We start from the raw sequence: 25271 nt of genomic DNA, 5'->3' as shown, positions 1-25271 counted from the left end.
AAAACAAGCTAGTATCTGTGCAAGCACTGGGCAGAAGCTCTCTGGAAAGTTCCAAGCCACTTCCCCCCATCTTCTGAACCCTGCCAAAAAGTACTTGCTGTGTTGGCTTGCAGAACAGCCCATAGGCACAGGTGGGCCATAAGGAGGAGAGCATCCAAGCAGCAGTTGGCTCAGAGAATGGTGCTGTGCTGCAGCTTCTCCAGCTACAGTGAGCTGTCACTGTGTAGGAGTTGGGCAGTGGGACCAGTTACGGAAGCAAGCAAATCAGCATCATCCTGGGTAGTGCTGCTCTCAGGAGGGCAGCATTCTGGGCTTCAAGATTAAATTCAAAAGCTCTGTTTTATGTCTATTCAAACATCCTGCTGAACCTGCTCCTGCAGGATGAGGGCAGCTTCATGTTACTGCCTACTTTATCTAGCTGCTTGCAGCTTTTCTGCACCCACTGACAGCAATCTGTGGTTTGTGGCCTGTACTAGCCTAGTCTCAGAAACCAAAATGTGAGGCATCTGGTGATGTGTGAGACAAGAATGGGAGATACGGAGTGTTGTGAGGAATAGCTGAATCTCTGGACAGAGGGCCCCAGAGTAGCAGGCTTCCTGCAGACTAACTTGGTGACTAACAAACCCATAAAACAACGAGGAACAAACAATGGGAAGTGCCCGTCTGACCAAGGCCAAGCTTAGTGTCTTGCCTGACCGCTTCCGGCCCAGTGTGTAAGGCTTGGCAGCCAAGCCATGACTGCACGTGAGCAGGCTCAAGCAATGTCCTGGGCTTCACTGCAGGAACTCGTCATACTCTTTGGGGAGCAGGGAGCGCTCACAGGAATCTTTCCTCATTGCTGCTGGTCTGAACACTTGGACTGGAGAAGGAGCCATCAGAAGGGGTGCCACGGTGGCTTTGGCTCTGCTCTGTTGCTACAATATAGGGACAAAATATGAATGCATCTTGTGGAAGGAGGCACCGGCTTGTCCAACAGCACACTATCCAACTGTGTCTGCATGGGCCAGCTGTTCAGCATCCCTCTCCTCGACTGCATGAGCTTATGCTATGCCTATCCCTCTGCCCTGCCAGCTGCAAGTGAATGTTGCCCCTGCCATATGCTGCCTTCCCTGTACTGCTAGGGTATCAGGGAGCTGCCCTCAGCCCTTCTGCAGGAAGCAGACCAGAAGGGCAGAACAGAGACTAGCTAGGCTAGTCAAAGGCAAGAGACATACCTGCTTGGGTTGATGCCGCTCTGGTCGCTGGTCCCTGGGCTGGGCCTGCTGCCTGTGCAGAGGTTTGTACAACATACTCTTCAGGTACTTGTAGAGGTTGCTTTTTAGGTGCAAGGGGTTATAAGCAACTTCCACTTCCAAGCTGTTCAGGGCACTCTGCTCAGAGAGAAGAAAGAACCTAGTGGCTATGACATGTGACAGGTAGAGGCTGTGGGGTTTGACTGGGGTTTTTTGTGGGTTTTAGTGTTGAGGGCTTTTTTTGCGGAGATGAGTGCTACAGACCCTCCATGATACCTTGCAGTGATGGGAGAAGGGATCTTTGGTTGTGCTGCTACCCACAAGGACCACTCTTAGCAGTGTATAGAGCAAGAGGCATCTGCAGCCAGGTCTAAAATGGATTTAAGCATCGCCTTGCAGGATGCACTCCTATCCTCCCCCATGCCCAGAGTCAGCCAACAAGCTGGAGCACCCTTTCTGGGCTTCATCACCCTCAACTCTCTGCTTCATAAGGCCTCTTCCCCCTCCCCCCGAACAGACATGCAACATTGTTCCAAAGGACAGCCATTTGCTGTCCATGAAAAAAGCTGTAGGATATATTGGCTGCTGGGAAGAAGTTTTGGAGTGCTCCATCATATTCCAGCTGTCACTAGACATCTTCACAGCTGTTCCTCCTCTATTCATCTGCTAAGACCTATAGTGAGGGCTTTGCCCTTCCTGGCATCACCTGAAGCAGAGGCAGACAACTGAGAAGAACATATGGATGCACAGCAGGAAATGAGAAGCCTGTATCTATTGGAAGAAACAGAGACACTTTATGTATTGATTTATCTTACACCTAAAGCACCTCTCTCTGCAGTCTGAGGAGATCCATGTTCCCCAGCAATGAGGGAGATAGATATATCTTCAGCAGCAGCTGCATGTCCTGTGCATAAAGACTGATCATTAGCCTGATCCTTGCTTGTACAACTGGGATCCTTTCTACAGATTTGTGCAGGGCTGTCAATGACTTACCTCTATAGGGCCATGCACTCTCTCAGGATGTTCAGCAAGGAGGGCTGGGAAGGTTGACGGCAGCAAGAGCTCTCTGATGGCGACTGCTTTGACAAGTAGAGTGGCGGAGTCAGAAGGGACAATGATGTAGTAGGAATGCATCATAATGTTCCAGTTTTGACTAGTGTTCTGTGGCTCACGTTTGGCCAAAAGCATCCACTTCCTTTTCTAAATGGCAAAAGCCAAAACCAATGTGAACAATGGGCAATAGCCACTTCCTTCAGCACTTTTCACTGTAGGGGCTGCAGAGTTCAGGAGCAGAGACATTCATACACATTAGAATAAGAACACTATTCTGCATTATGGTTGAGGATAGTATGTTGTTTGTTTAGGGTTTTTTTAATTGAATGTAAGACAATTCTTAAGAAAAACATTCAATTTTGCTTTACAACTTGCCAGTAATGGAAAGTCCTTCACATCCCAAGCCTTGGTTAATTATTTTCACAGTTAAAGATGCACATCTAACTCCAACCCTGACTTTTGGACTTCATACCTCCAAACACTGGATTTCTGATAAACTAGAGAATCTTCTCTAAGGTTTGATGTGCTGTAGTGTCTTTCCGGTGGATGCATTGCCTGGAAGGATTTACAAGACCAACTCTGGCCCATGAGATGAAGCTGAAGCTTTTGAAACATGTTTTCTGGTGCAGGCTAGACAGATCTTACCAGATGTGCACTAACTATCCCTTTCTATGGCAATGCCTCCCCATGATACTGCAATTTTCACACACTCACCAGAAGACTATGACATAGAGCATGGAAGCTGTGCTGGTTTATCTCCAGTTCATCCCAGTCTAGCTGCCAGCAGCTTGTGGGCTTGATGATGAAGGGCAGGCCATACACTACAGACTCACAGACCCCTTCAGACTTCAGAGCCCTGTAAATACACAGCTCATGTTAGTGAAGCACAGCCAATATGAAACCAGCAAGAAGACTCTACCGGGAGATGACTAGCTCAAGTGGCTATGGCAGTTATCAGCTGCAATACTGCTACAAGCATTTAATGTCTATATTGCTGTGGCCTGTCACTATGAAACTTTGCAGAAAAGCCCAATTGCAGTGAAGAGACTTTCTTGCTCATTTCCAGATTCCCTTGTATCTGTGTTGACAAGAGCATGCCAAGAAGCAAATCCAATCTTCATGCATTTTGTATACAAACCAGATTGTTAATCTGGCCTCTTGGGCAATAACTCACCCAGGCAATTACATGTCTTCCTAAGTGATTTTACTGGATCATTATCCTTCACTTAAACTGACATGTGCTCTACTCCTGCACAGAGCCAACATCCCACCACAAACACCACTACAGACTTTACAGTGCTTGACATTGCCTGTCCATAGCACACTTCTGCTTCACGACAGGGCATTATTAAGTAGCTTCAGTGCTTTGGCTCTGGGCCATCTATGCACAGTTACTGAGTGCTCTTCAGCTACTGACAGGATGAGAATAATTTTAAGAACAACTGTACAGTTCAGACATTACACAATTTTTTTTCCTATAAATAAACCTCAGAAAAGACACTAGAGAGCATCACTCTTCTTGTTATGCTCGGTGCTTACCAGCCACAGACTGCTGATGGGAAAGCAAAGAACATGAAGTCACACAGCACTGTGAGGCTTTGCTTGCTTTTTTACTACTAGTTAACTAGTTAGCTCAGGCTCTGACATCCAATTAATTGCTGTGGCCTCATTAGGTAGTGAGAGAACAGCAGAATTATATATGGAGCAATGGCTGCAATCTACAGAACTTCACACTGGAGGGAAACAACTGTTGCATGAATAACATCAATGGTGTTACAGTCATAAAGTGCTAGTGTCATGGTTAACACTGTTTTTGACTCTGCACTCCTGTCTGCATGTGTGGGATGTACTGTTCCATAACACTAAGAGTTACGGGGGTTGAGGGTATCTTACATCAGAATTTTGCTCACTAGCACTTTGAGTCTCCCAGCTCAAGTCCGCCACCATCACTAGTATGGTGATGCTACTAGGACTTAGTTGAAATTGCACAGAAAGAGTGAAGGCTGCTATTATGCCAGCCTTCCAGTTACCAAGCGCAAAGCACATAACAACACTTACTTTACAACCTGGAGTTTATACAGCACTGTAGCTGGCCAGGCTGCCATCTGGCAGGGTGAATTCAAATCTGCTGCTCTCATGGTGCCATCAGCCATCCCAGAAAGTAGAGCTGGGTCGAGCAATCTCTCCTGCAAATCGCACTTCAGGCACACTAGGAGAAGGAGATTAGTTTAGATTGCTGGAAATGGCAATGTTTAGCACATGACATGCTCAAAGCACTCACAATCACTAAGTTAATGTTTTCTAGCAACAACTACTATTAAGGGAAGAATAATACTGAAGCCTGTGACACAGGGCAATAATCTATGCCCATTTTACACACAAGGGGAAATACCACATGCTCGGCATGTTCATGAAACAATGATTGGTTGGTAAGCGGGCAGGCAAGTTCCAGTTTTAGCAATGAGTGGCCAGTTGTAGTGGGAGCAGAAGCTTGTTTCCCAATGCCACACTGGGTTCAGGGCCACAGATTTCCTGCCAGCTTTTCAGTCTGTGTGGAGAAACCCAGCATACTGATGACACTAACTCTGGTATAATATGATTATATAGCTGCATACAATTTCTCTGGCCTTCTACAGATTTCCTGAGTGCAGGAAGGTGAAAAAACCTGACTGCAGTGTAACTTGGTTTGTCTTGCTAGCTATAATAAGACAATGCATCAAGTATGAAATTCAATGTTACGACGAAGGAAAATCCACCTTTAACAAAGTATCATAATTGCCTGTGCTGGTATGGAGACTGTTATGGTAGCTACTACAGAAATAAAAAGTCACACCAGGCTTTCTGATCTGCTTGCTGTGGAGCATATCTGCAAAAGCCACCAGCAGCTCTCTATGAACTTTGCTTCCAGTCTGGAACTGGCCTGTGGATCACCCGAAGAAAACAAGTGTGCTTCTGCTGTGATGGCGATGGGAAGCTGCACATGAGTACCATGTTGAAGTGGCATATAGTACCATATTGGAGAGGCATGGAAAGGGGATTGCTGTAACTGCATGAGCAGATTCCCATGGCAGTGCAATGGTGACAATACAGTGAACAACTTATGGGAAACACCTATGTCTGCTGTACCTGTTGGTGTTTTCAGTGCTCACCCCAAGGATCAATTAGGGGTTTGGACTTAGACTAGTAAAGGAAAAAAAAATTACAGATTCCTTATAAATTTTCCCATGCATTATTATAACTGTTGGCAGCTCCAGCTAGAACATTAGCTATTTTAGGGCTAAATCAATAGATATAAATACAGGCCAAGTCCCTTTGTAAGACAGCCTTTATTTAAGTGCAGCTCTGGCACAGACTTTCAGTATCAAACACAAGGAACACAATTTTTAGGGCTACACAACTGAACCAGAAGGTCCTTGGCTCTCAGCAGGTAAGGGCCCTTTTACCTTGACTAAGTGGCTATAAATACACATATTCTTCAAGGCACATTTATGCTGCAGAATGGAAATGAATTACAGCATCAACAGCCATAGGACATGGCAGCAACCTAGAAGTATCCTAAGCAAATGGGCCCTCTCAGCCTGAGACCACAGAAACTCCAGACAGCTTTCAAAGTCACCCGGAGATGTTACTTGGGTCTCTAAATGTGAGGGAACATGCTCATAGAACAGGCCTGGGTAATCTTTAAGGCTGTGGGATTTAGGAGCTCCCTGCAGAGGGGGGAGAGAAAAATGAAATACTTAGGGTGGTCTTGGGTGCAGTGGCGTGACTGAAGGATCCTGATGGAAGGAGGAGATGGAGGTGTTCTCTCTCTGTGCCATAGTCATGTAGCCATGTTTTAAACAGCATCTCCAAGCTGATGACATTGTCCTCTATGGTTTGCACATCAATGTCCATTCCCAGGATTGCAATGTCTGCAGGAAAAAAATGGTGAAAAAGCACAAATATTTTCAACCGTAGAAAAGAACATTCTTTTGCATTTTCCACTACACTATACCTCCTTAATCCCTCAAGTGCTTTCACATAAGACATATAAACAAGTAACATGTCTCACTGAAAGCTTGAGCCAAGTGTCACAGCTGCCACCTCCCTAATGGCTAAACCTCCAGCTTGTTGTCTGTGGCTTCCCCAGTGCAAGTGTCTGTCTTGAATACAACATTCAGCAGCATATTCAACACTATAGGTATTTTTTTCTTGCATAAATAGAAACTTCCAGCCTTGATCAGCTATTTAACAAGCCCAGTTCAACAAGGCTGTTTCTGTGTTATCTGACATTTGCCAAAGACAACTGCTTCATAGAGACAGGGAACAACTGCACAAAAGTGCCCCAAACCCTGTTTTTATCTCACATTCATTAATTAAAATTTTTCTTATGTCCTTAAATTTCACTTCCAAAATTCCTTAGAGTGTTGAGGCAGGAGGAGGGAGAAAAGCTAAGTATTTAGTTCCAATAGCTATATCTCAATATAGGTTTGTTACTCACAAAAATGGTCTGCAGATGTACAGGATTTCTTTAAAGACAAAAAGACATGATAGACCCTATAGCAACAGAGTTGCAAGTTAGGTGAAAACAGGCTCACTTTTTCTTTTCTCAGGGTAGTGTAAGCCCAGACCAGTTTCCTGATATCGAACAGTTTTGATGAAGGAATGGAATGGAGGGGAGGGATTTAGGACCATCTCTTTCAGTAACAATGGCTTATACAGTACATGAAATTACAACTTTAGTAGTTCCTGGAAATTTTGGCAACTTCTTTCTTTCCAGTATGCCCTGAATACCAAGTCATAATAGTTAACCATGTCTTAGAGCTTCCAAACATCCTTTTATCCAAAAAAAAAAAAAAAATCAAACTTGCATTTATTCCACTTATCTCATAAACATAGAAGGTCACAGAAGATCTAAACATAGACATGATTTATAAACATAGTTCCCAGCTCCTTAATTCTTAATTTAACTGTTTTCCTGTGGTATGGCTTTTATATATAGGTATATATGTCCAATAATCTCAGTTTTGTCATCAAAGGCTTAAAACAACTGTGTTACAAGCATCAGAGAGCATGGGATTGGTTTTCCCTATCACACCATGATAGTAGTTCTCAAGCAATATAACATCTGTTGCTATATTTGCTGAAACAATTTTGTTAGCTGTTGCCAGTTTCTTCAGTGAAGCAGATTGTCTAGTAAATGTTTTCAGTTCATGTAGCAAGCTGTTACGATACTTCTTCCATTTTGAAAGCAAGATTTTGTGATGCTTTTAAAAATGTCATTTAAGAGAAGTATGCTGTGCTATTAAAATGTAGTAAAAGGCAAAGGTTTACTTCCTATTCAATCACTCCATGTTTCAGCATCAGCCATTCTTGGAAATCCCACATCCTGCATGGGATTTCCAGTAAGTTTATTCTATTTTTTCCACCTTTTCCTAATATATTTAGTCTGTGTCATTTTGAAGGTCACTAAATTAATAGTTTGGTTTAAATACACATATGATGTTCACCACTACCTAACTCATACTGTAAACATTTTTGCAAACTGGGCTTAAAATTTCACTTTTGTGTCACCTTAAATAGTGTAACCACACATAATGAAAGAGATTATTGGCTCATTTTTGAGGTTTGGAGAGGATAAAACTCAGCACTACTGTTGCATGCAAAAGAACTGCCTGACTGCACTAATGTTATTCTTGAGTATTTACCTGTTACTTCCTTTCAAGGAGTCTGCCAGTAAGAAAACTTGGGTCCTTGGGTGAAAAAAAAATAATCTAGTAGTAATCAAGAGCTACAGCTCTTCATTGTTAGTCAGTCCACATTTCTATTGCTTCCAAACTTGGCACTCGTGCTAATGGGTGGCTGTTGCTGGTCTATAACAGACTTCTCCACCTTATTTCTTTACCTCAAAACTACATGTCTTTCTAAAGGTTCTTGATTCTCCAGAAACTGCGGGCTTGATTCAGAAATCTAATAAAACTGTACCCCCATGTTATGAAGGGAACAAAATTAGGTCATATTCTTGAAGTTTGTCAGTATTTAAAACACAAAACAAAAAATCCCTTACTCCAGTTGTGTAATGGCCAAGAGAGTTATCTCCCAAAGGAAATATGACATGCAGTCTGTTAAAAGAAAAGATTAATGCATCCAAGCTAACCGGGAAAGAAAGATGAAACACCAAACAGACCACCCTGGTCTATTCTACCAAGGTCCAGGTCAGTCATTACAGACAGATGGTGGATGTATTTATGAAAGATGGGTAAAGCTAGGAAAACAACATGTTCCTGTTGTCCTTCTTGAAATCAGGAATTGTGGATATTAAGTCAGGAGAGAAATAAAACCTTGATTTTAAGTATGTTTTATCAGAAAGTTCTGGAGAAGCAGAATGTTGGGCTTAGGGAAGAACATGTAAGGATTACTGCAGTGAATGTCAGAAGTCAGATATGGAGGCACTCAGACCCTTCATGCCCAAGAAACATCCGTACAAGAGAAAGGGGAGAGATGCCAGTAACAGCTGCCTCCTACCACCCCCCCTGCCTGACAGGAAGGCTGTTTTGAAAGTAACACCCAAAATGGTTGGGTAAAAAAATCAGTGTGTGGTCTGGTCAAAAGGTGCATTGGACAGGAGAGAGCCTCCTGATTTGGGGACCAGATTTAAACCATGCCTTTTGAAAATTTGGAACAGTGACATGAAAGAACTTTGAGGAAGTTTGGCTAGCAGGACACAGCTAACTGATCCTTAGAAAGCAGACATGAGGTCCAGCAGCTGGAACAGCAGAAAGAGACAGAAGCCTACAATGGTACAAAGACTTTTCATGAAACCCGGTCAGAAAATATTTCCACTCTCATTGGTACATATGGAGGCTTTTAACTGTTAAGACTTCAAAATGAGGATGATCAGGCCAACCAAGAAGAGAGCTCAAACTCTAGCAATCTAACATTAAAGCCCTAGAGCATGTCAGAAGAGATTTTGAGAGCAATTTACCAAAGCCTTACAAATAGGTTAATTTTTTTCAGGCTAATCAGATTCACAACATTTTAAGATCTCTGAGCTCTGTAGTAGAGCTATATAAAACAATAACAGAAAAAAATAAATTGGAAACTGTTGTTTGTTTCCAATAAGCTGAGATGAAGAGAACACAAAATGAATTTCTCAGGCAGAGGATTTAAAAAGAGATGATTTTTCGATGTGCTACAAATATAAATGTGGGATGCAATATCACAGCAACGGTCTGGATATTAAACATGTAAGTAGGTTCCAACAGCCACTAAACAAACTAATGGAAGAAATATCCATGGTGGGATGAACCTTACAATTAAGTAAGTGCTACATCACAATATTTGTTTTGTAGTGGGGAATGGGCTGCAGTTGAACACAGCACTAATTCTTGCACTTCCTGCATGCTAGATCTTGCAACTTTAATGTTCTTTACTGTAATTTTTTTCTAATACATTTTTTTTTTTCCAGAAACAGAGGAAAGGAGCTCCAACAGGTAAAAAAACCTCTTCATAAATCAGCTGGGCTCCTTTTTCAAATTATTTGGACTGTCCATTCCCCAGTGCTCCTCTTAGAGAGCAAATACATCATCTGAGTCTTCTCGTAAGTAGAAGACTCAGAAAATTAGAATTTCATCATCTGAAATTTCAGTGACCTTTGTGTCCCCATTTATTTTTTCATTCCATTTATTGGGTGAAAGGGCTACACAACTTCATTTTTTAAAACAATATGGTGAGCTTTTGCATGCTCTAAAGCAGTCTAGTGACTGAGAGGCACACAGCATCTCCTGTTCTGTGGTGTCTAGTTTGCCAAGGCTTTCTCGCAGGGTTCTGTGCAGCACCAGCTTGATGCAAAGTCCTGACAATAATCCTCCTCACTTGAGAAGCCAGCATTTGCAGCCACCCAAAATACTGCCCTCTTCCCATATGGTCATGTTTCTGCTGGTGCCTTGCCCTAGTATCCAGGATATGGTAAGGGGTTTCAGAGTCTCTTGATGTAATAGATTAGTCTTGAAGGCAGTGTGATTTCTTTCTGGTGCTTTTAAAGAATACCTCAGCCTTGGAGCTGTAAGCAACAGTTCCTTCCACAATTTTGTAACTTCTGGTTTTGGTGTGGTTTTGGCATGTTAAATTAATTCTAAAGTCATGTCAGAGTGACAAAACCTTGATCCTCTTCCTTAGGACTCACCATCAATGTTAGTGGTAATGGTGGTGGTCAGAAAGAGAAGGTGCTCCCTTTCTCCGGCCAAGCAGTTTTACCTGTAGAGATGAGCACTCTCCCTGAGGCCTCTGTTTTCAAACAGGCAGAGTCCAGAATAACCAGCTATGTCTCGTTGAGGGAGACTGCTCCTTCAGGGCAGGAAGCTTTTAATAGGTAGTAAGAGGGCTGATATATCTCTAAGTGCTTGATTATACAACTCAGTGTTTGATTTGGTCTGCCACCAGATTAGTGGGATGCAGAAGCAGCAGTGAGAGCAGCCATCATATGCAGCAAGATGCACCTAGTCAGATGCACCTAGTCGGTGCTGTGCTGCAGATGGGGAAAACCAGTGCAAACTCCTGCTATTTAGCAGTCATTTTATTAGTCTATAGAAAGAGCTGAAATAAATGACCAGATTCAAAAGTTAGGTAAAACGAAATACAGAAATGAAAGTTGCAGTTATAGCAGCATTGCAATGTACAGGCTTCTACCACTGAACTGCTGTGGTACTGGACTTTTGATCACCATCTGGCTGGTTTATTTAGAGTCTGCTCAGCACCTTTTGCTTTGAAACAAAAAGGTTCAAAACAGGAGCTAACAGGAATCTCTGTTTCTGAATTTCTCATTACTATAGCTTAAATTCTCACTGCTGAAAACTGTTAGATTAAGGGAAGAGTTCTTCAGAGACAGGGCCAGGAAAAATAACATTCAGAGTCTGGGGTGTACTCGCTCTTTCACTAATGAAGCATGTGGCCAGGTGTATGAGGGACAGGGCAAAAGGGAATCTGCGATCTACCTAAACATTCCAAGCCCCTACTCTGCCAATTGACCAGAAATTTGCAACTGCAACCAGAAAAGAACAGCTAGAGACAGGTAAGGCAACAGCATCCAATGTTGCCTGTCACTCAGTAAAAACAATATTGTTATTACTAGTAACAAATCTGACACCAACTTTGCAAGGCATCAGGACTCAGGTTTTTAAGTTTGTTATCAACTTGTGAGAACTTGCTGTGTGAACCAGAGATTGGTACCAGGTGTGTCTTGTTGATGGGGAGTTTAAGTGTCAGCAGTAAAGGCCTCTGAAATGGAAACCTGGATTGGAAAGCAGAGGCTGCAGGGCTACAAAGAACTGATTAAGGTGCAATTACTGGTTACTGAAGAAATATAACTTTAAGAGCTCAAGAAAAACTGCCCTAAGCATAAAGAAAAGCTGCAGCTATGCAAGAGCAGAATCAGTGGCAAAAAACAGCTAATCAACAGGGTAAGTACCTGACTTAGTCTGGGAAAGAAACTCTTCCTGGCATTGTGCAATATGTAGTCTGGGGGAAAGGACTAAAGGCTAAGAATTGTCTAGAAACCAAACGTCTTGTAAAAGGACAAGATCTTGAGTTGGTGAGGGGGAGGAGAGGATTATCTCTGTAGGATCATTGAAACTGTAAATGGCCTGCCTGCTTCTCCTTCCCTCCCTCCCTTCTGCCTCTCTGCTTGCTTTTCTCTTTCCCCAACTACCTGCTTCAAGGATTCTGGTTGCCTCTACATGCACCAAGGACCTTTTGATCAGCCAGTCAGTTGCCCAGGGTGATGTTCAGCAGTATGAGTATATGTGTGCCTGAGAGTGTGTTAACCCCATAAACTCTATGCATTTTTCTTTTTAATCCCTCAATAAAGCTGTATTGCACATGAAGCCAATTTTAGGCAATATCAAGAGATGCAGTAATACATGAAGCCTACATGCTAATTTGGCCCAAATGTGATAAAGCCCCAGAGAAGTGCTGTGGTACAAACTTTTTGCTGTTCCTCTGGGCACAGCAGTTTCCACTTAACACGAGTGACACTAAATGGCACAAAGGAAAGTGGCATGTATCAGACCAAAGCAAGAACTAGTGGTTGTCCTGCTGTCCAAAGCCATAACTTCCCTGAGCACCGTGTCTGTCTTGTGCTTACCATTGCTGCTGGGCTCTTCTGCTGGCCCGTGCTGTTCTACATCCTCAGGCTCCAGAATGTCTCTCTTCAAAATTTCAATTACTTGTATTCTTCTCAAACTCACAAGGTCTATATCTTTTAACTTCTTTTCCAGCTGCTTTACCATTTCTTTGCTGGACTGGCTAGTCAAAATTGTGATCTGAAAAACAAATCAGAGTGTGCAAGAGCTGCCTCTACCCTTGTCCTCTCTAGATAGGTGGTAATACCTGGTCTGTTTGAATAGCACAGGTCCCACTACGGAGAGAGGAGAGAAATCTCGCTAAAATATCTCATCTATTCAAAAGCAGATTTAAAAGCATTTTTTTCTTGAGCTTTGGCTTATATTTAAGCCAATATGAAATGGATTGAGAGGTTCATTGTAGGAACACCAACGGGTTTTGTGCTACTGCTGGAAGAAGATGAAACAGTCCACAACTGTCTTGTATTCTGTGCTTTGCACTTACAGCCAGCAAGTCTGTGTGTATAGGAGGGACTCTGGACTCTGCCTGAGACTTTCTGAGGGACAGCACCACTTCCCATTACTGCATCAGTTATAGTTCAAGTAGGCTAAAGTTGGCCTTCTTACTTGAAGGCTGAATGGGATTTTTTTTTTTTTTTTTTTAAAGAAGTATATAGTCTATTCTGAAGATGTTTCTTAAGGGAGCAACAGTAGGTGTGATTCCCATCTCCCAGTTTTGATGTAATACTAAGTGACTGCAAAGGGTTTCTTCATCATTGACAATCAGCAACAGTTTCTAGAAACATCAGGCATGTTTGACACCAGCTTCTACCCTGAAAGAGTAGTTAGGTGAGAAAGTTTTGAGTTCCAACCTTGCCTGATATTTAGTGATGGTGAAGTAATGACTTTTCTCAGCACATCTGCTCATTGCTCCAAATGAATATTTAATAACCCTAAAGAAAGGATAAGGCGTATTTTAGGTAGGGCTGCTAACAAATGTCCTGTAGGGAGCATTTGGGGAAACAACAGTAGACCTTCACAAATGAGCTCTACTACAACGATATTAAACAATGCCCACAGAAGTGACAGTTCAAGGGTTAGGGTTTGTTTTTTGGTTTTGTTTTGTTTTGTTTTTTTTGGGGGGGGGGGTGGGGTGTGCAGAGGGCAGGGAACATACCTTCTCTACCCAGCTCTATCCTTAGTGTTTATTAGTGTTTATCTATGAGATATTGGAAATGAAGTAGTAACTATGATTTCCTTTATGAACTGACAAATGTAGATAAGAACTGTTCTTGAGCTGTGGGGAGCAGAACTATCTACAGATACTAATTTTTTTTTTTTTTTTTTACAGATATAGATAGAGTATTTCCTACACTAATATACCTTAATTTCACAAAGTCCTCTAGGTTATGTGATGGAAGCTCATCTACACACCCACGAAGGAGAAGAGAGACACAGTGACAGGCAGAAGAGCCCAACTAATGCCCTGTCCTGGCTACTGCCCTCAGCCCATCAAAGGCCCATTTTCCCCAAGCCTAAAGGAGCACAGGGGCACAGTGTCAGACCAGGAAACCAAATTAGGGGCTTGGAGGAAGGGGACCCCTCTGGGGGCCGCTGCCTGGGCTGTCCCCAGAGAGCCCTTGTCCAGGTGTGAAACCCGTGAAGACGAGTCAAACCTGGAGCACTTTTCCAACTGAGGGGGGGTTGCTCCCTGGGGGTGTGGGACACATTATGGATGCAGGGGAAGAGCAGCTTGAGATTGCACAAGGCTTATTACAGGATGTCCAGGGGAGGAACCAAGAGTGGGCAAAGGGATGGAGCTAGGTGACTTGGGAAGGAACAAGTGTAGGAAAACAGAGGAGTAAGGGGATAAAAAGAGCCGGTCCCGTGTAAACAGTTCGCTGGTCAGTATACTTGCCTGGCCAGGCCCTGCCCTGATCACCACAGTCTGTCCCATCTGCTGCTTCAATTCCCCCCCAGCTCTGTCCTGGGTGAGGGCTCTCTTCTCTGTGCATGTGTGTGAGGAGCCACACCACAGGTTGGAGGCCCCTGTGTCTGTGGTGCAGTGGCTGGAGCAAGTGCGAGTGAGCGTGTGATTGTCAGCAAAGATCAAAATGGACCAGCTGGTGAATAGGTGAAATGGCCTGGGAGCAAGGTGTTCTCTAAGGGCAAGACCACAGAAGGAGCTGGCTATTGGAGGGACGAGGGGAGTCCTGGCCAGGTGTGTGTGTGTGTACATGATGGTCTGTACCAGCAACCGGAGTGGGGACACAGCCCTGGGGACGTGTATGTCCAGATGCCAGCAACTGGGGAGACTGGGATCCAGGAGCAGCTACTAGGCAGACTGAGTGTCTGAGCCCACATGTTGGAGGGATCCACATGGTACATATAGAGATGGATATGTGCGTGTGTGTGTATATATATATTCTTGCTAGTGGATCTCCATCCTGCTCAGCCAGAGAGGTGAGCAGGCTGGGGCCATTGGTGTACCCTGTGTTTGTGTGAGTGTTCTGAGTGTCTGGCTGTGATCGGTGTGACCAAGCATGCATGTGTATATGTGTTATATACATGTGCTCTGTGTGCATGTGCCTGTTGGGAATACATGCTCAGCCTCACAACTGGTTGGGCCTGGGAGCATGGAGCTGTGGCAGCCTTGCAGATGTCAGATCAAGCCTGATTTCCCTAACAAAGTTTACCTCTCCAGCTGAACTTAGCCCTAGTGTTTGCCTCTGAGTTACTGGGAATGAAGAAATTATTATGGGCTCCTTTTAGGAACTAATGAAAATGGCTAACAGGGACTGTTCTTGAGTTGGGGACAGCTGAGTTGTCTGAAAGATATAATTATATTTTGCAGAGCTATAGATGGAGTATTTGCTACACTGATGTACCTCAAAACCATGGCTGAGTTACATCTGTAGCCTATCACCTCCAATCTACCCTTTTCACAACCTGAGTCACACTAGCATGTGCTGGTCAGAGACTAGGAGAAATATTTTACCACATACAAAAACTGAGGTAGCTACTGTGACTTCCCTTCATATTACCACAGTTTCTAGATATAATCCCTTGATGCCATTACACTTCCTAATCTGACAAAAAAATGGGCTACTGCTGACTTGAAAAATGCTTTTCATCCTATTGCAGACTGGCCACGTTTCCTGCCCTGTAGCTGCTGCTGAGACTTAGCTTTGCTGATGCTGCTGAATTTTCCCTTCTGAAGTCAGAATCTCAAAAGAGTAAGCATTTTCAATACTTTTAACAAATATTTGGGGTTTAAATGATTGCAGGTTATAATGGAGTCTGCCTCCTATGCTTCCTAGTCAACTAGGAATCTTCTTGCCTCTTTGGGGCTTAACGGTTAGGAAAAGGCATGGTCGCCTAAAGACATCCGATTTGCACAAGTAAATTGCCAGTGGCGCTCTGGTACTATAAATACCGGCCATCGTGGTCTCATGCTAAAGAAACTGTACTTCTAATATAACAGTAACGCCTCCTTAAAGCACTTGTGCTTCTGCTAGCTCACATGTAAGTGTACTTCAGCAACAGCTTCCGACACGCTGTGTTTCCTCGCCCTACTGCTGGTCGTAGTCCTCTCCTGTCCCTGCTGCCTCTTTCCGCGGAGCCGCCGCCGCCGTGTGCCCGGCTGCCCCCGCGGGCTCCACTGCGGCTGCTGCCTTCCCGGCTCTGCCCGCGGCGCGGCGGCCCGGCGCTCCGGCTCCGGAGTGGTCTCGTCCATATGGATGGAAGCACGTGGAAAGCTTTTCGGTTTAACCTGTGTCGCTTTAGAAGGGTAACAGCAAAAGGGGGGGGGGGGGGGGAAGCCCCTCTTTCAGAAAAGAAGGCTCCATAAACAGAAACAGCAACTTCCCCTGCTGAGAGGAGCCGTGCACCTCAGGGACAGGTCTGGCCACTCGCTGGCTGCCACTTCTCCTCCTGCCCCCCTGTGCACGCTCCCTCTGCTCAGCATCTTCCCTCCGCTGCAGGATTTCACAGCTAGTGATCTTACTTATTCCCAATTATTTACTCCTCAGTTGCTTTCTGACTGTAATTATATGTCTGTAATTTGCTGTTCCAGCCAGCAGCATGGGTTGCTGTATCTCAGTAACAGGGCTCCTGAGATGTCAGCTTGGCAGTCGGGCACTGATGCACCAAAATGACACAAAAAGCATTAAATTTTGATGAATAACAAATGCTCCAGCTAAGTCTTATGTTAAACCTTAACTGCAAAATACTGGAATCAACTGATTTTATGAGGGCACTTGATTAAGGCATGAAGCTCTTGAAACAGAAGGAAGAAATTGTATTGGTAGAACTGGGCATTCATCCCATTGAAAAGCAGATGGAACCAGCGAGTTCCAAAAATTTTATAGAGTAGGGCATATTTTCTCTTGTCCATGCCTTTTTACTTTTACTTTTTACTCTGAAAACTGATTTGAAGAGGGCTGTGCCAAGACAATGGCCATTCTGTAGGCTCTTCCTGTCCTTTGCAACTATACCAACTACTCTCAAGATGAAATCCATTTCTTTTGTCTGTAGGAGTTTGCTTTCAGGCACAATGAGAACCTTCGTACAAACATCATGTTGTATCAGTGGAAGTTCCAGACACTATAACCGCAGAAGGTAACTGCAGTCTGAAAGGAAAATCATGTCCATAAGTACTGTGAATGTCTTTGCCTTTGACATAGTTCTGCTGTGAAAGTAATCAAAATAAAGCTGAAAAAAACATCCAATCTTAAATGCCTGGAAATCAAACTCATTTTTCTATACTGTAAAGTCAGTCTCTGTACCTGAATCTGTCTAGTTTCCGTGAGCATTCAGAGATTGCTGCATGGGGTTTTTTTTGGAGGGCTTATTTTCTTAATTATTCTCTCCCTCCTATGGATCTTAGATATCAAACAGACTATCATCTTAATGTGCTAACAAGTGGCAAGTCTGGTGGATGGCTCCCACTACCTTACCAACACTTTCTTACCTCAATAGCACTATTTGTTGAGCCTCCTGCTGCTGTGTGTCTGCTGTATTGTTTGAACTGTTGCAATCCATCCTGCACAGCTTGTACCACTCCATTTCCCCCCTGTGGGAAACAGCCTTCTCGTGGTAGTGAACGGAGCTCCGAAATGCAGGCTTGAATTCGTGCAAAGTTTTCTTTCACTTGCTGCAAAACAGTATTCAATGAAATTGAAAGACTGGAAATGTCAAACTGATAATATGAAATATTTTTCAATAATCATAGAATCATGTAGGTTGGAAAAGACCCTTAAGATCATTGAGCCCAACCATCAACCATGCCCACCAAACCATGTCCTGAAGTGTCTTGTCTATGTGCTTTTTAAATATCTCCAGGGATGGTGACTCGACCACTTCCCTGGGCAGCCTGTTCCAATGCCTGACACCCCTTTCAGTAAAGAAATTATTCCTAATATCCAACCTAAACCTCCCTTGCCGCAACTTGAGGCCATTTCCTCTCATCCTATCACGAGCCATCTGACAGAAGAGACCAGCACCCACCTCACTACAACCTCTTTTCAGGTAGTTGTAGAGAGCGATAGGGTCTCCTCTCAGCATCCTTTTCTCCAGACTAAACAACCCCAGTTCCCTCAGCCGTTCCTCATAAGACTTGTGCTCCAGGCCCCTCACCAACTTGGTTGCCCTTCTCTGGACATGCTCCAGCAACTCAATGACTTTCCTGTAGTGAGGGGCCCAAAACTGAACACAGTACTTGAGGTGCAGCCTCACCAGTGCCAAATACAGGGGAATGATCACTTCCCTGCTCCTGCTGGCCACACTATTTCTGATACAGAAATGTGGAAGGAGGCTTTTGAATTCACAGCATCGAGATAAGACTGGGAGCAGGAATGAAGCTATAAAACAGTAAACAGTGATATGAATCAAAACCAGCTGATTGTTATGCTGGTAACAACACACATGATCACTCAAGTTTTCAGCTGTCTACCTGTTGCCTGTGGCTAGCCAAAATGTAGTAGTTTGGCATGCCCCCCTCCTCTGGGCCTGCATAACATGGAGGCAGAATATAAATAGGAGCACTGAGGTGGTGTGATATCCTCAGGCCATAGTCACCCCTGCCACATCCGTATGCCTTTACTCATCAAACTGTCGACTTCAGGAACCTGTGTTCAGGAGGGTTTGGAGTCAGACTATGGCAACAGCTTCAAAAAGGGGTTCCGCGAACTCATGGGTAACAGGTCCAGAAGCAGATACCAAGAGAAATAGCCTCAAATGTATCCTCTATCATTCTTAATACAGCAGTTGTGGAACTAGGGGAGTTCTGTGAGGAGAATGAACTGCAGAAAGTGATTGGGCTGGGGCACGCCCCCAAAATAGCTTTTCCTTTTGAGACTGGGCTGGTGGACCATTGGTCTGACTCAGGAGGGCATTTCTTACGCTCTTATGCTGTTCTTTTAGGACATTCACCACAGTAATGATTATCAAAAAAGCAAACTGACGGAAGGTCTGTGGACCCTCCTGCTTCAAAGATGAGCTACCAGAGCAAGTGTTGAAAGGAAAATTTATTCTATAGCTGGTATTTGTAAAAATGTTTTATTCCTTCAGGCAACAGCTACCACTGTACAATGGCTGCCCCAAGGACAGCTGGTCTGACTCATTATGGCAAGATGACCACTATAAATGCACAGATTATTAACCCATTATGCTCCACTATAATGCTTTCTGTCAGTCTCATGGATTGGAGGATATTGGGCCATATTCTTACTGCTTGCTATGGTGATTTAGATTACCTGCAGTCCAGGGCTGCTGAACCCTTATATCACATATGTTGCTCAGCACTTCCTTGAACTTGGTATCACTTTATGGTGGTCACCTAAATCCACAGAAGGCAGTCTGAATATGAACCAGGCTGGCCAGGATCATGGTAGACCCATCTCATACTCTTTCTCCATGCAATATTAGTTGAGACTACCTGGGATCTATTACCCAGCCATGACCTTTCCTTAGCATAGACATGACAATGCTAGGTAGCACCCAGGATCCAAAGGTGTGTGGAGCATCTCAGCTAGTGTTCACAGAGATGTCAGCTCACCTGAGCTTCAACAAGAACTCAAAGGACTTGACATACCCATCAGGTAAACTGGCAAATTTTGGCCGCAGGAGAGATTATTAGTGAATTCTACCAAATCTGTTTGAAGCAATATAAGACACTGCTACCAGAGGTCACCTTCCTCACAGAAGAGGCAACAGATGAACATATGAATCCTTTGCTTCAGATGCTTGGAGCTCTGACTCACTGAACCACTCCTGAGAAGCCATGTTTTACAGCATGGTCTTTCAGTGTGACCAAGTTATGAACCAGGGGGCTCAGAAATGTGTTCACAAACAGCTCCGGTGGTTCTGCAAATAAGGTGGGGAAGAAAGCTGGGATGGCTCAAACCTTGCCTCAGAATGGTGAAGAGAGCAGTCTTAAGGAAAGACACCGCATTTTGTACTCCACAGTGCAAGAAGTGTCTGGCCCATTACATCAATTCTGCTGTAAGGTTAGCAACCTTTGATAAATGCACCAAGCAGATGCAGTCAGGAGCCTCTTCAAAGTGCTACAGCAAAATTCTCTGCAGTTCAGATGCCTGCCCTGCAATCCCAGGAGGCAGCTGCAGCTCACACAGACATAAACCAGCTGTCTCAGGTCAAGTATTGCTCCTAACTGTGGCAGAGCAGGGCTTAGCAAGGGCTGCAGGGCAGCCTGAAGTCCAGTTAAGTACCTGTCCTTTGGAACTGGCACCAGCAGAGTTGCATTTTCTCTTGTATATGCACAGCTACTTTAAATGTTAATTTAGGCGAGTCCACACAAGCTGCAGTTTCAACTCTGTAATGTGCTTGGGACATAAGTTAAACTTCTAAGCACAAATTGTGTTGTTTAACTATTTCTGACTGCACCCCTGTTCTGGGCACTGATACCTAGCCCAGTGCCATAGGCCTTGACATGTCTCCTCACATGTGACCCTGCTCCTTCATTGCACAACTCCAAGAATTCATAACTTCACACTGTGTGGCCAGCAAAACATTTTAATCTGCAACACTACATTGCTTCCAGAGAAAAGCTACAAAAATGAGAGATCAAAGCTGGCCATGAGCTGCAGTAGGCACTGTGCTCACGGCCCCATCTGGCTCCTTCCACATGTTCTACCCTCACCCACTTCACTTTCTTAATTTGCTAGTCCCTGTAATTAATATCTTTCTCCCTTGTTTCTTTTCAGCCCTTTTTGTCAGGGAGGGTCTGGTAGTTGGGGGGGATGGCTGCCCATCCCAAGGGAAAACCAGTAGGAACAGGGCCCCTCAGCTGGAGGAGTCCTTACTCAGTCCCACATTAAAATTTTTTGATGCTTTAATGCTCATTTCCCCTCTTGTCACCATCTATTGTCCTCCATGGTTATTTACTTTCTTCCTTTTCTTTGGCATCCTGCTGCCATTTCCAGGGAAGCTCTTTGGACTTGCTAGAGTTAGGCCAATAGGGGAGACCAGTAGGAAAAGAGACCATAAACAAGTGCTCAGGAAAGACTAAGAAAAGGGTAACCATATATGACACTTCCCCATGTACTCTCCCAATCTCTATTTTCAGCTCCGGGGCTTTCCTGACTTCATATGATTTGTCTAATAAGCAACCTTTAATATAGCTCTATCTTGGTTCCTCTTTGAGAAGTAAGTTTTTCTTTAGCTAGATCAGAAAGTCAATGTGATAAACAGCATGCCCTGTTGAGACAAAGGGACAAATTCAGGAGTACAGAAAAAGCAATGGAGCCCTAGTATTTCTGAAGAAGGCTGAAACGGAGCAGATGTTTATCAGATAGAGATGTAGAACTGCTCCTGATTCTGGAAGCTGCAGAGGACCAGGTATCATTATCAGTGAAATTAGGTCCATTGAAGAAGATAGTCATCTTGCTATACTTTACTGTTCCTAACAGAGAAAGAACAGTCCTGAAAAACAGCCTTCAGTACAACAGCGGATGTCTAAAATAAAGAGATGGCTCACGAGGCAGAATATCCAAGCAAAGCTGGGGAGAAAGGGAGTGGGGGCTCACACTAGAGTTGTGCCTATCAACCGGGTCTTTGAGTCTGAACTTTGCTGTCTTAGACAAGTCCCAGAGAAACACAGTATTATGGCAAAAAAGCTGATGTGATTACCAGTTATGCAAACAGGAGGAGGGGGTATTTTTTAGCTCTCTGTACAGCATTGCTGAGTCCGGTATTGGAATGCAGCATCCAAAGAACCAGAGGAGGCAATACATAGAAGGGCTTGGAGGTTATTAAGGGCCTGTAAAAATGCCTTGCAGTTAGACATACTTTGTTCTCTTTCATTTACCAGTTAGAAGATTAAGATGGGACCTGCTTATATTTAGAGGAAGAAAGTGTAAAATACAAGCAGGTTCTTCAGTCTAGTCAAAAGAGGAAATATATTAACAAATCCGTGGAAGCTAAAGCCAATAAATGCAAATTAGAAACCAGGTGAAAGTTTCACAATGGCAATGATGAACCACGGGAAGAAATGATCAACTGAAGTACTTGATTCTCCATCTTGTAATACCTTCAGATCAAAACTAGATGTCTTCCTGGAGGAAGTGCTTTAATGATGTATGGGTACTTTAGTGAAATATAATAGCCTGTAATATGAAGGTAGCCAAACAATGTTCTAAGGGTTTCTCTGTCTTTAAAAACTGTGATTATCAAAATGAGGAATTGTTGTTTAAATAAAAAAGACACCCTATTATGAGCAGAAGACTCATATGATGAGGCAAGTAGAGGGATTGTGTCAAAGTGCAGTTGTGCTCTGGTGACCCATGATTACCAAATGAGATCTGAGGTTGCTGTCAGCCAGCACATGTTGGATCAGTGTCAGGACACACCTAGCGAATACAAGAGCAGGTATTTGGCCCTAGACACTTACAAATTAACTTGGCCATAATGCAAAATCACAGAAAACAGGCCTGGAACCCATTGTGAAACAACTACCTAGTCCATCCTACAGTGGCATGCCAAGATGAATTACATGTAAATTATTCCTAGGAAGCAAGAAAAGTGTCTGTTCTTAAAGCCCCTGAGCAGAGTGATCTCACAATATCTCCAGAAAATGTTTCTTTGGTATCCCCTTAGTTATCCTTGTCACATTATCTATAACCTATTCTACAAAATAAACACCACCATTAGCTACAGTCTTCTTGCAGATCACGCTTGCTAAATTACTGTTGACCTCTGATTTTTCTTTTCCCAGTTGGCCTCTATCTTTCCTGAGATGTGAAAACTTGACAAAACATTTCAGAATGTTTTCACCATTGCTGAATAAGGTGGAAGGGTTAATACTGTGTGTTTACACTAATGTAGTGTAAATGAGAGTGCTCAGTATGACTGTTTATAATAGTATGACTTCATAGATTCTTGTGAACTTTATGATGCTTTGTAATCCCAAACTTTTATTGTAGAGCTGCTAGTCATTCTCCATCTTTATTTATTCTGCTGCATATCCCCAGATGAGTGAAATACTTGTTCTTACTGACTTAGATCTATATATTTAAAAGATGTCTAGATGTGGCACTTAGGACATGGTTTAGTGGTGCACTCGGCAGTGTTAGGTTTATGGTTAGACTCGATGATCTTAAGGGTCTTTTCCAACCTAAATGATTCTATGATTTCAGGTATTTCTCAAATTTGGCAAAAATATTTTATATTCTGATCCTTTCCCCTTAAATGTCTGGAACCTCTCCCAAAGTGGTAATATTTGTGTAATCAACAGGGATACAGACCACTTCACCATCCAAATTATTACAGCTGCAGAGTTGTGTTTGATAATTTTGATAGAGAAGCAGTATAGAGAGTGCAGAAAGTAGCATATGAAAGGAGAGGTACAACAGATGTTTTAGAAGGGAACAGCTCAAAACCTAATTTATGCACATGAGCAACTTCACAGATCAAAGATATGACACTCCTCCTTTTAAACATTCTTTCATAAAATTCACCTCTTCCACGAAGTCTGTGAAACTATGCTCTTTGAGATTCATTAATTTTTAGATATACATTTGTAGTAAATCATAACTTTATTTACTGAACTGCAACGATGTATTGCATTCATGTCTGTTAGAACCCAAGAGACATGATTCCACACATACCGTAAAAGGAAGCAGGCACTCCTGCTGGTTCTGCACCACGTAGAGGCTCAGCAGGGGAATACGGCAGGGGCCTGTCAAACTGCATGCCAAACAGAGCGTGTTTTCCAGAGCTTCAGAGAGTACAGAGCAAGTGTTGGTCCAGGAAGCTGATGTGACATCCACAATGAGAATCCGTGATGGCTGCTGGCAGTGTACTTTAGCAGCAGGAAAGGTTCTCTGCATTTCTGAGAGTAATTTTCTGGAATTCATGGCTTCTGAACATGGGTATTAGATGTCCAGTTATTCAGCTGCATCTGAACAGGAAAAATTAAGAAATAATAGCAATGAGTGAGACTCTCCCTTTCCCATTCACTTGAAAGCAACCTGAGACATAGCAGACAATAATGAATTAGACCTCTACAGCTTTTTCCAAAGCAATCATTGTCCATACTCTAAGATAAACCCACACAGACAAGGGAAAATGCATACAGTCAGAAAACAAAATGGTTCCACTAAAGAAAATGCATGGCAGATACACTCTTAGAGATGCAACTAGAGCAGTTAAAAATGTTAATAGCACAGCCATGCCTAGCCCATGGATGAGCTGTGTGATATGTCGCATGATCCTTCAGTATGGTTCAGGTGCATAGCAGCAATCTCCAGCAGAGAAGTGATCTCCAGCAGCTGGTGGATAGCAAGACATTGAACTCCTACTCCTACTTCTGCAATGGCCAAGTGATTATACCCAAACACCCTGAGGAGGACACAGTCTCCCCTCCTTGATACCCAGTATGAGACAAGTAGCTGTCATATCCAAAAAAGGCGAGCATGATGCAGCAAGAAAATATTGCATATACATAAATTTTACTTTGTGGGTGGTGGAGAACCAACAACCTTTGTCCCTCAGAGTATCTAGCACCTGGGGTTAGCTCTGCACTGACAAAAGCCTCAATGAATGCAGCACTAAGGTTGCCCAGCAGTATCTCATACTGTTCAAGAACATGGGAGTGCTGCAAGCCTTAAAAAAATCTGTAATGTCTGAAACTCCAACAGAAAGTATTTTCAGCCAAACACCAGCTTTGATTCCCAGAGCCGGCTGGAGATGCCGGGAATGCTATGCATGGAGGTGTCTGTGCTTCATGTGTCACAGAGCCATGCCAACAGCTCAGTGGTGCTGTCAGTGTTGCAGGCAACAGCTTGCACGAGGAAGGAAAGGAAAGATTAGGGCTTCTCAGCTCCTGGGTCCTGTGTGTGTGGGAAGAGAAGTGGTTCTTGTTGCAGTACCCTGGGAGACCGGAGATCCTTTAGGCACATGAACAGAGTGTGTGGTCAGGACACATTTCTCCCCCACTTCTTTTTGTGTGTTTCCTTTCAAATGTCCACCCTTTCATCCAGCAGCACCACCACATATCTCTGCATGCATATGGCTCAAGTGGTGCTGCTTTGAGAGACTTCCCCCCAATCCTTAAGAAAATTTGACCATTTCTGTGAAATAGTAAGCAGAGAAGAAGTGAGAAGCAAACAGGAGGAATGTGCTGTCAGGTCTTGTGTCTTTGCTGTGCCTCACATGTACAAAACAGAGGAAACAGCTGAGCCCTGAGCGAACACCTCGTAGTTTGGGTCAGAGGTTTAGAGGCAAAGTATTCACATGCACTCATCCTCAGACCTTAAATATGACATTTGTTCCCACTCCACCATTTCTCTTCAATGCATACATCTTAAGCACAACAGCCAGCATTTTCCTGTTAAAAAATTATTTTTCTTCCTTCATCGTGAACAAAGAT

The 25271-nt window shown here is 43.6% G+C and overlaps 1 protein-coding gene across 1 annotated transcript; it reads right to left on the bottom strand.

Annotated features, from left to right (window-relative positions):
* Positions 1–773: 773 nt before the first annotated feature.
* M1AP (meiosis 1 associated protein) lies at positions 774–23757 on the bottom strand. The gene is made up of 9 exons (XM_075032257.1): positions 23509–23757; positions 17355–17537; positions 12406–12583; positions 6023–6196; positions 4344–4494; positions 3000–3141; positions 2226–2432; positions 1215–1370; positions 774–914 (listed from the first exon to the last, which is right to left on the bottom strand). The coding sequence occupies exons 1-9, from the start codon at positions 23755–23757 to the stop codon at positions 774–776; spliced, it is 1581 nt and encodes a 526-aa protein (XP_074888358.1).
* Between the last annotated feature and the right edge of the window lie 1514 nt (positions 23758–25271).

The sequence above is a fragment of the Buteo buteo genome, chromosome 1, assembly GCF_964188355.1.
Source record: "Buteo buteo chromosome 1, bButBut1.hap1.1, whole genome shotgun sequence".
NCBI classification, from domain to species: domain Eukaryota; kingdom Metazoa; phylum Chordata; class Aves; order Accipitriformes; family Accipitridae; genus Buteo; species Buteo buteo.
The sequence above is the reverse complement of the archived record's forward strand: the minus strand, read 5'-3'. Positions and strand labels throughout refer to the sequence as shown.

What these genes read in the sequence shown, in the direction of transcription:
- M1AP (XM_075032257.1), bottom strand. Translation starts at nt 23,757, where the DNA reads ATGAATTCCAGAAAATTACTCTCAGAAATGCAGAGAACCTTTCCTGCT. An exon ending in TATAAACTCCAGGTTGTAAA is followed by an intron (nt 3,142 to 4,343) that starts GTAAGTGTTGTT and finishes GTGTATTTACAG; the next exon opens with GGCTCTGAAGTCTGAAGGGG. An exon ending in AGCGGCATCAACCCAAGCAG is followed by an intron (nt 915 to 1,214) that starts GTATGTCTCTTG and finishes CCTATATTGTAG; the next exon opens with CAACAGAGCAGAGCCAAAGC.